This window comes from Alligator sinensis, unplaced genomic scaffold (genome assembly GCF_000455745.1).
Source record: "Alligator sinensis unplaced genomic scaffold, ASM45574v1 scaffold1297_1, whole genome shotgun sequence".
Taxonomy (NCBI): Eukaryota; Metazoa; Chordata; order Crocodylia; family Alligatoridae; genus Alligator; species Alligator sinensis.
In genome coordinates, this window is record NW_005842901.1 from 400,957 (window position 1) to 412,236 (window position 11,280).

Consider the following 11,280-nt stretch of genomic DNA (forward strand, 5'->3'; position numbering starts at 1 on the left):
GTCCCAAGATGGTGACTGGGAGCGGGGCACCTGTCAAGGGGTGGGGCTACACATGTGGCCCTCAACAGCTTGCCAAAACTGGGTAAGTGGCCCTCCACCCAAAATAATTGCCTGCCCCTGGTCTATACCCTTTTTCTAAAATACTCCTATTAAATAACATTCCCTCAGTGGGTATCTATATGTGAAATAAAAATTTTAAAAAAGCCACTGATCAATTTATTTTTCAATATTTTTTTTACAACAACCGTTTTTGTGCTTTTGCTCACATTTGACTTCCAATTGCAAAAACAGTAATAAAATCCCACTATCTAAGCTCTGAATAGTTATTAAGATAATGTATAACACTCTGGCTATTACTTACCAGTGGTCTGATTTTTTTAAACTATGATACTTTTATGGAGGTACAGATCAGAACTCTGGGAGGAACACAAGTTTTTTTAAGTAATGCCCAATTATAAAACTAGGTTTGCACTGAGTTATATCAAAGAGTTTTTTAAAGCTTACAGACATTTCAGTAGAGGTTAGCTAGTTTTCTCTATTCCCAAAATAGGCTCTTGCAGATTTGCTCAGTCTAACAGACCTCCACAGGTGAGATTCACAACACATAAATACAGTGGATTTGATTTCTTCAGGGTTCAGCTTGAAACTAAATGTGAGCTGGCCAAAACTTCTCTGCAGCAGAGCAATGAATTGTTGATTTTCAATGCCTTCTAACCAAAATATCAGTATGGATGTCCAAGGGATTCACACGATAAGAGATCTACCTCCTTTATTAATGCACAAAAATGCCCAGTGCTTATGCAGAGGGGGCGAGTGCTGAGCTCTATCAGTTAGCAGTGATGTACTAATCATAACTTTCTAGTTCAAGCTGTCAAAAGTGTTCTGGGGTGTGTATTCTGTAAATTCTGTACTCTGAATTCCAAAGTACTACTATGATGGGATCTATGAGGCATTCTTTTTCTTCTACTGGAGGCCATGAACTCCTGATATTTGTTTCTAAAGGAAAGGAAACCAGGAAGATTTCAGTCATCCAGAGGCCAAATAAACAGGGCTGCACGGCTCCCAAAATTCAGATGATTCCACACTGATACTATATAGTTCATAAGGTTATCAAGTCTACCAAATCCCTCAATAATCTATGGTGAGAAACTAGTTACTGAATCTCTGCTAGACTTGGTGAAACATTGCATATAAATGCACTGGAGGTACTCTGCACTTTAACAATTCTAACTTCTCACCTAACTTCTATACTTAAAATAAAGAACCAACAGCTGGCAGATATACCAAAAATATGGTTACACTGGATTTTCTGCTCCCCTGCAGCTGTTTAGGAAGGCCTTTAGAATGGATCCCAAGGGCAACTCCAACTATGGTCTCTATTGCAGCTGGCTGGAAATGAGACTTCCCATTCTGCTGGAAATTCCAAAATTAAACGAGGGAAAAAGTTCTTCCCAAACAATAAAAAACATTTTGAAATTCCCCCTGGATCAAAAACAACATTTAGAAATGTCTCAGGGGGCAGGGGGACCTGTGCTTCCCAGATCTTCATGCAGGGCAGGCTCAGGCTGAGGGCTCTTGCCCTGCTTCCTTCCCTCAGGGCCTCTGCAGCTCAGTGGGCATGGCTCAGTGCAGTAGGGAACAGCTGGGCCGCACAGGGATTTCCTTGCTGTTGCAAGCTCTCCACTGCCCTGGCGATGCACCACCTGCATGTGCCGCCGCTTTGAGGGGTGCAGCCCCATGCACAGAGGGCACATCACCAGGGCAGCACAGTGCTCAGTGGCAGGCAGCTTCTCTGCACAGCTCCTCTGTTCCTTGCCACACTGGGCTGCACCCACTGGGCTGAGGAGGCCCTGGGGGAGGGAAGCGGGATGGAGCTCGCAGTGGTGAGCTGCTTCTCCATGTAAGCCCGCTGCCCCCTGCTGCCCTGTTTCCCTCCCCCAGGGCCTCTGCAGCCCAGCAAGTATGACTCTGCATGGCAGGGAACAGCCAGGCCACACAGAGAAGCTGCTTGCTGCTGTGAGCTCCGCGCTGCCCTTGCGATATGCCCCGAGCGCGGGGCTGAGCCCCACAAAGCAGCGGCATGTGCAGGAGGCGCGTTGCCAGGGCAGCGCAGAGCTCACAGCAGAAAGGAGATCCCTGTGCAGCCTGGCTGTTCCCTGCCACACCGGGTTATGCCTGCTAGGCTGTGGAGGCCCCAGGGGAGGGAAGCAGGGCAGGAGCCCGAGTCTGCAGCCTGCGCCTGCTCTGTGTACAGATCTGGGGGTCGTGGGTCCTCCCTGCTGCCTGGAAGTGTGCACAGAAGCAGGGAGCTGCCTCGCCTGAGTCCACAGCAGGGGGAAGTGGGGGCAGGAGGCTGTGGACCCAAGTCCATAGCCCTGGCAGTTGGGGTCCCCCTCCAGCACGGCTGGGGGAGCAGGGGCTGCGGTGGGGGGGTGAGTGGCACAATCAGGGCCAGGGGGCTGTGGGTGGGGAATGACAGGCACCAGCAGGGCTGTGGAGGGCCTTTAATTTTAATAACAGATTTTGGACTTTATTAGAGAATTTGTGATTTTTTAGGAGATACTTTGAGATTTTTTTATCAGGGAAAAAAAAGGAAGCCATGCCCCAAGATTCTGCGGCACACCTGGACATGACTGACGGCACACCAATGTGCCGTAGCACATCCTTTGGGAAATGCTGCCGTAGAGGAGACATTACACAGAATGGAGGCAGTCAATGTGGCAGTACAGTAGGGGGTGCTACTATGCAGAGCCACCCACCCCACTGTGCCAGGCCCAAAACCGCACTTTGGGAGTCTCCCCTAGGGAGACTACGGCTGGCTGGCCCCCTTCCTGGAGAACTCCTTCAAGCCTGGGGTAACGCTGCCACCACCCAGGCACTGGTCTCTGTTAGGGCTTCATGCAGCCTGGGGTACATACAGCCTGAAAGCCTTAGGGGTGCTTTGCCCACTGGCAATATTTCTGGGTGCCTCTTTCAGCCTGAAGCCTTCCAGGGTCACCTCAGGTATGACTGAGGGAACATAACCAGCCAAGCTCTGCTGGCTGGGCTGGGATCAAAAAGGCCCCTTCTCAGCCCCTTACACAATGAAACAGCCAGTCATGCTGTAACATGATACCTTTATTGATCAGAAGGGGGGTGGGGAGTAGAACAAAAGAGTCAGAAATACACTTTGAACAAACCAAAATAAGTTGAGCCTTCATAGATATTGGGTTCAGTGACCCTTTTAGGATGCGACATTACTGAGTTCTAAACTACTAGCTAGTTTCCAGGTCTGACTTACAGTGATTCATCCAGGAAGAATCCAGGAGAAGAGTTCTTCTCCCTCTCCTCAGGAATTTATTTGGCCAAGTCATCTGGCCAACCAGCCAGGACCAGCAAGCAAGTGAAAGAGAGAGGAGTACAGCTGGAATGACCCAATGCAGGGCTAGAAAAAGCGGGATTTCTTCACAGTCATCTGATCACAAAGGCATCTTAGGATGGTGATAAATTTCCCTGGGCAGCCAAACTTTGATAAGATCTTCCATAGAGCCCCACGGTTAACATACTCAAAGGCTTTGGTCTTTTCTTTTAAGATGACCATAGCTTAAAAAAATAGGTCAAGGACAAACTGGGAGGAAGTATTTAGCAGCATTTCCCAGAGTCTGTCTTGGGTTCTCTACCAGTCAGTATTTTAATTAATGACTTGGAGGGTAGACTTGAGTGTACGCCTGGTAAATTTGTGGATGTCATCAGGCTGGATGGGGTTGCATATATTTTAGAGGACAGGATTAGGATTCAAAATGACCTTGATAAATTGAATGAAATTCAGGTAAGGATAAGCGTGAAGTACTACACATAGGAAGGAACAATCAAATGCATAAATAAAGACACAATGGGGAACAACTGGCCAGGCTATAGTAATTCAGAAAAGGACCTAAGAATCATAGTGGAGCACAAGCTAAATTTGAGTGAATAATGTACCATTTTTGCAAAAAAGGCTAACAACATACTGGAAAGTATTAATAGGCATGTCATATGCAAGTTCTGGGAAAGAATTCCTCCATTCTATTCAGTACTAAGGAGGGCTCACCTGGGACACCGTGGTGACTGCACTCCCCCACCACCAAAAAACCATGGACAAATTGGAGAAAGAGAGCAAAAAGCAACAAAAAATATTAGAAGTCTAAAAAATATGATTTACCATGAAAGATTAGAAAAATTGAAATTATGTCACCTACAGAAGAGAATATTTTAAAACAATCACCCCTTCCCCTCATCTTCAACTAAAAAAGGTTGCTATAAAGAGAATCATGATCAATTCTTCTGTCTTAACAGCAGACAGGTTGAGAAGCAGTGGGTTTAAATTGCAGCAGGGGAGATTTATGTTGGACATCAGGATGATTTTTGTAATTGTGAGGGGGATTAAGCACTGGAACGCCTAGCACTTACCTGGAGAGACACTGGAATGTTCATTACTGAATGTCTTCAATGACGTATTAGATCTGTGGTTCTCAACCTCATCAGCCTCAAGTTGCCCCTTGGAAAACGCCAGCTCTTAGCTTTAATGTGATTCACCAGATACCTGCCAGGCCTGACCTCTTACTTTTCATTCCCCACCTCCTTCCTCCCCTCCTCTCCCCCGCCCCCTTTCTGCCCTTTGTCTTCCTAATTTCAAGCTATCTACTTTTTCACAGTCAGCCTTGAATTAGGACAGACTACTGTCAAGTTCCTTTACTCACCTTTGGTTCCCCCCCCCCCCACCCCACCTCTACTTTCTGTTTTCCTAATTTCCACCTATTTACATTCTCACTGACATCCTGTCACGCTTTTAGCTTCCTTCATTCCTTGGAGTCTCAGAACAGCAGAGACTTCCTATGCCTGAAGAAGGGTGATTGCACCCGAAAGCTTGCAAAGAACTTTTTTCCAAGGACTCAGTTAGTCTAATAAAAGACATCACATCTACCCAAAGAACCTTGCCAGCTCTTAGCTTTAATACATTTTTTGACTATGGAAAATAGCAATTCTTCTGTTGCAAAGAACTCAGAAAGTCTGCAATGGGTCAGAATGTTTTTAACATTATGGATCCCTATTTGAAGTCTTGGAGTTCACGTGTAGGTTTTTCCATACCTAACAGTGACAATGTTGCAAGAACACCCCTGAGAATCACTGTATTAGACAATTATTTGTATGGGGTGGTTTCTATGCAGATTACCCTGACTTGCTCAAAGGACTGGACTAGATTATCTTCTGAAGTTCCTTTCTACCCCTGTCTTCTATTTTGTAGATTGCTGATTCCCAGACTTGTGTTCTCATCACTAGATCAAACTTATTAAAAGTTCCATTAGAGAACAGCAACATTTTAACTTCTGAAGTGTGATACATTATAACAATAAAACTATATGTCTTTATTAATACCAAAGGCCCCAACAACATCATTTACTAAAAGCAGAGATGGAAACATTATGAATATACAAGAATCACTTATGAGAGGTTTTCAAGAAAAAGCCCACTGAGAATGAAGAATATTTCACTATACCATGAGGGGCTGTGTTTGCACATTAAGTTAAGAATTTGGAAGGTATTAATCATGGTGTCCTGTGACCAGTGGGGTCCCCCAAGGCTCTGTCCTTGGACCCATATTGTTCAACATCTTCATTAATGATGTGGACATTGGAGTCAGAAGCGGACTGGCCAAGTTCGGCGATGACACCAACTTTGGGGCAAAGCATCCACGCCAGAAGACAGGGGGGTGATCCAGGCTGACCTGGACAGGCTCAGCAAATGGGCGGATGAGAATCTGATGGTGTTTAACACTGAAAAATGCAAGGTTCTCCACCTTGGGAGGAAAAACCTGCAGCATCCTTATAGGCTCGGCAGTGCTACACTGGCTAGCACTACAGAAGAAAGAGACTTGGGGGTCATCATTGACCACAAGATGAACACGAGCCTGAAATGCGATGCGGTAGCTAGTAAAGTGACCAAAACGCTGGCTTGCATCCATAGATGCTTCTCAAGCAAATCCTGGGACGTCATTCTCCCCTTGTACTCGGCCTTGGTGAGGCCGCAGCTAGAGTACTGCGTCCAGTTTTGGGCTCCACAATTCAAAAAGGATGTGGAGAAGCTTGAGAGAGTCCAGAGAAGAGCCACGCGCATGATCAGAGGTCAGGAAAACAGACCTTATGACAACAGGCTGAGATCTATGAGGCTCTTCAGCTTGGAAAAGCGCGGGCTCAGGGCTGATCTGATGGCCACCTATAAGTTTATCAGGGGTGACCACCAGTATCTGGGGGAACATTTGTTCACCAGAGCACCCCAAGGGATGACAAGGTTGAACGTTTATAAACTACTGCAAGACCATTTCAGGCTGGGCATAAGGAAGAATTACTTTACTATCCAAGCCCCCAAGGTCTGGAACAGCTTGCCATCGGAGGTGGTTCAAGCACCTACACTGAACACCTTCAAGAGTAAATTGGATGCTTATCTTGCTGGGATCCTATGACCCCAGATGACTTCCTGCCCTTTGGGCAGGGGGCTGGACTCGATGATCTTTCGAGGTTCCTTCCAGCTCTGATGTCTATGAAATCTATGAAACTGACAGAAGACTGGAATTCATTTTTTTGCAGAAACTCAGATAATGTAGTTAAAAGAAAATTCCTGTAAAATAATAAATTATTCTAATATGTACTGCACATCCTCCATCCGGTGCTCCAAGGCAAATGGAGGTAGGAAATGGGGAGGGCAAGGTGGAACAATTCTCTTTCCCTCTTACCTGCTTGTAGAACACCTGGAGACAAACTGAAGCTATCAAATGCAACTGTATCATTCTCTGCCAATGTCATCTTTCATGAAGTTTGTGTCTATCTGACCCAGAGGATTTATATCTTCCTGCCATATAAAAATGCACATATTGCAATACTGAACTTGCAGTGGTAATTAACACAAGGAAGTTTGGCTGATGTCTCAAGAGAAGTAGTGAAAATCCACTAGTGAAATCCAATCTGTTAGCAGTGTTGACAAAATCCCAGGAGTATACATTTCCCTTCTGAGTCTGAATTCTGTATTTAATGCAAAGTAAAAAGTTAACCAAACAGGCCCCAAATGAAAATGCAATTGTACCCAGTGGTCACATGAACATTAAGGAAGATGTTGTGGAACCAAAGCGTGTTCCACAGTTTAAAAATTGTTTATAGAAAGGCGAAACTGAACTTTCAAACTAAGATTTTCATTCCTGACGTACTAAATGAAAGACTGTTTTCTTATGCAAGTACCTTTAAATATAACACAATGCCACAAACAAACTGCACAGCATAACAGTGGGCATGTCTACGTTTGCATTAATGTGCTTTAGTTAATGTGCATTAATAAGCAGGTATATAACTTTAATCGAGGAGTCCTGAAAATTGGTGAGATTACTCACATACTTAAAGTTACACACATAAAGGTTCTCTGCTGAACTGGAATGCAAACCTTTTTGTTAGGTCACTGAATTTACTTTCCTTTAGACAGCTAAAGGGTGTGCCTCTGTAGCATGCCCTCTCCCTAGAAGCTTGGATAATAACAAATTGGAATTGGGAATGAAACCCAGATCTCAAGCTGTTGTACAGGGTGTTTGCTTAATGACTACTCTTTATCTCCGTACTGTAGGTAGGCTTTATAAGTAATAAGTCATATAAATTAGGCCACTGGTTTCAGTACCATCTTTTTAAGCTAATAGAGTTGTCACTTTTTTCCAGCATAATGTGTGGACCCAAAAAGGACCTAGCGTCTATTCCTACCAGCTTCAAGGCTGCAAAGAGTGTTTTATGCATGAAGCATCTGCCACTTTGTAATTTGTTCTGCTAGCACAGGGGTGCTCAACCTCCAGCAACCTGTAAGCCAAATGTTGCCTACACAGCCATGGCATCTGGCCCACAGGGCTCCCCACGTGTTGGGAAATTTGGTGACAGGTGAGCAATGATAATTAATATTGGCACTCCTCCCTAGATGCCAAATTCTCAAGCTCTGCAGGGCCAGATTGGAGCCAAGTCATGTCCTTTTCCCCCATAGTGCCAATTGGGGCTGGACTGCTCCCTGACCTCCCACATGGCAGGATCGGGGCCTGCCTCACAACCACGCATGCCAGATCCCATCTGCGGATGGACTGAGCACTGGGCCCAAAGGGAAAAAAGTTGGGCACCACTGTTCTAGCACATGCATTTAAGAAATACTGTATAACTTACTTCCAGTCTTAAGCAAGCGTTTTTCCTCCTCCTTCAGTCTGTTCTGCATCAGGCGTAGTGTGTTCTCTGCTTCCTGCAAGGAACAAATATATTGGTCAGCATAACTGCCACATTCCTAGGTCAGGTAGTTGATTGACTGGATGCTACTGAAATAAAAAGTGAAGGCTGCTCATTGGCAGACTGAAGAAAATTTCAGCACAGAAAGTGGCTCAGAAAGAAAGATTCTTAATTTAAAAGGGGTTAATTTAAATACAGTCCCCACCTTGATGGATAGGGTAAAGTCTGAGGTCTATAAAAGGACAGAGGAGTGCAAAGGATGTCAGTCATACAACTTCTAATCAGCATCATGTGGCTAATTCTACGCTTACTGTTTTTCCTCCAGTAAGCCTACTTTCTAAGCTCCACACATAATTACTGCTTTTACTATATGAAAGGCACTTCCTGTGGAATGGAAAAAATGGTCCCAGGTGACTATGTATGGAGAAGTAGGAGCAACTGTCAGTAACAGGTATTTAAAACAGTGGCTACTTTATGGCACATTCAGATGGAGAAAGAGGACTGTTGTTGAACTTGCAACCTCTGCCAGGCAAGAGGAAGATTCCACCACTTGAGTTGTTTCCCCTGCTTATAGTATAGGTGGGGACTGCTCTATTACTGAATAGTGATCAGTGTTTTGAAAGCAGGACTTCCAATAGTTACTGGTAATTCACAACTCATGAAAAGGCTTGATTCTAATGAATGACAATGATACAGAAGCATTTCTAAAGTGGCCTCTAAACCAGTGGTTCTCAAACTGTGGGTTGTGACCCCAAATGGCACCACAGAAACAGATAGGGTCATGAGAAATAAAATCAGTTTAATCCAGAGCAGGCAAAATATGGCTGGCTAGGCACTTTCATCTGGCTCACAGGTGCCCACCAACTAGTTGTACCCCACCCAGCCCATGTGCTTCGCTCCCACCCTGGTGTGTGGAAGGTCTTGGCCCAGCCAGCACGCAACTTCCAGGCAGGGTTGTTGCTGCCATTGCTGCAGTTGCTGGGGGACCCACTCAGCTTCTCCAGCATCCCGCTCGCTCTGGGCATCAAGTACGGAAGCAGCGGGCATGGGGGGAGGGGGTGCTGCAGCTGGACAGAAGCACAAATCATGGGGCTGGGGTTGGAGGCAGCATGGAGCCTGCACCCAGGGGGAGGGTGGGACCTTGTGACCTCAGGTGGGCATGGTGTGGGTATGAGGGAGGGTGAGAGGGTGTGGGAACTCCCCCACACACATACTCCCCTCCATGACATGAAGCCCCTGCCACCAGCAGGAGCAGCAGCAGCAGCAGCAGCAGCAGCAGGCACTTGGGGCATTTGTGGCCCATGCAGGTGCTGCTACCTGGTGGTGCGTGACTCTAGCCACACAGCACCTGGTGGCAAGGAGTGCAGCGACGCTGGCCCACCTCATCATAGGGGGCTCCATGAGGCGTATGTGCAGCTCCATGCTACTGGGGGAAGCCCCGCATGATGGAGCCAGCTGCCTTCTTCGCTCCCTGCAGTGCAGGTCCTGGGACTCTGCCACAGAGTGGATGGGAGCCTCACTCCCTGCTTCCCAGCAGAGTCCTGGGACCTGCATGGCAAGGGGCGGGGAAGGCAACTGACTCCATCATGTGTGGCTTCCCTTGGTGGTGTGGAGCCTTGTGCGATAGAGGCAAGCCGGCCTGGCTGTGCTCCTTGCCACCATGTACAGCATTGGCTGGAGCCATGTACTGCCAGGCAGCAGCATAAGTACCCCGAGCACTTGCTGCCTGCTGGTGGCAGGGGCTTGGTGCGTTGGGAGGGAGGGGGACGGTTCCCACCCCCATACCCTCTCTCACACCTCACAAACCCCCCACACCCGGCCCCCACAACCACTTCACATATAGACTCTCCAATATACCCTATTCCCCCTACACACACAGCCATACCCCGTCACAAAATTACTTTACAAAAGTACTTAAAAATATAGATTTTCATATTACATGCTGTATTATATGTTGTTCTGTAATACTCAAACTTTAATAATTATATAGAGAATGTTGTTATGCTGCTTTATTGCTGTTTTGTATTCATTGGCATCTGGGGTCCTGTGAATTTTCAAGTGTTAAAATCAGGTCATACCGGTGTGTTAAGTGGGGTCAAGTATTAAAATGGGGTCGTACTAATTTGGGAAGCACTGCTCTACACACTTGCAAATTCCTGGTCTGGCACTAGCAAATGAGTAAGAAATGGGTCTATTAAGCAGGAGCAGTACAAAATTGCTACATGTTATTTATTGGCCTGTATGAATAGGGAAGTATTTGATTCAGATTTGGATTTGGCTGATTCAGAGGACAGTGATTCGATTCGGTGATTCGAATCAATGTCCCCATTTGATTTGGCTGAATCAGAATCAGAGATTCGGTGCTGATTCAGAGATTCAGATCAGTTGGGGAGAATCATGGGAGAAGCCCCCATGGCTGCCCTGCCCGGCCCCATCCCCCACCTGGCCCCAGCCTCTCAGCACTTTAAAAAAAGAAAAAGAAAAAAAGCCCCGCACTCACTGGCAGTGGCAGCAGCGACTGGGGTTTCTGAGGGCTCATGGAAGAGCCCCCTGTACAGCACAGGGCAGTGGGGGCAGTGGAGATTGCCCCTGCCCTGGCACTCGTCCGGCAGCTGTCATGTGGCACGGGTGCAACGCAGCTCAAGAGCACTGGGAGCTGGGGCCGCTAGGGCTGAGTGGTGCCAGGTTCCAGTTGACTGCTGGAGCCACCCCAGCTTGCTACTGGAGCACCCTAGCTCTCAGACAGTGCACAGTGCCCTACTGAGCCATGCTGCACCCACACCATGCGACAGCTGCTGTGCAGGTGCCAAGTGGAGGGGGCAAACCCTGCTGCCCTCCACTGCCCCAAGCTGTGTGTGGGGGGACTCTGCCATGAACTCCCAGAGGCCCTGACCGCTCCTGCCAGAGCTGGTGAGTGCAGGTTTTTTTTTTTTAAAGTGATGGCAGGCTGGGCCGGGCAGGGGATGGGGCCGGGCAGGGCAGCCCTGGGGGCTTCTCTCATGGCTCCTCCAGCTGTGCTGGCCTC

The 11,280-nt window shown here is 47.1% G+C and overlaps 1 protein-coding gene across 7 annotated transcripts in view; it reads right to left on the bottom strand.

Annotated features, from left to right (window-relative positions):
* CLUAP1 (clusterin associated protein 1) overlaps window positions 1–11,280 on the bottom strand; it is a 235,725-nt gene that overhangs the window by 43,300 nt on the left and 181,145 nt on the right. For all 7 annotated transcript variants that reach the window (XM_025192197.1, XM_025192194.1, XM_025192195.1 and 4 more), the window contains one exon: window positions 8,199–8,271. In XM_025192197.1, the coding sequence (XP_025047982.1) occupies window positions 8,199–8,271 (73 nt within the window). The remainder of the gene's footprint in view (window positions 1–8,198; window positions 8,272–11,280) is intronic.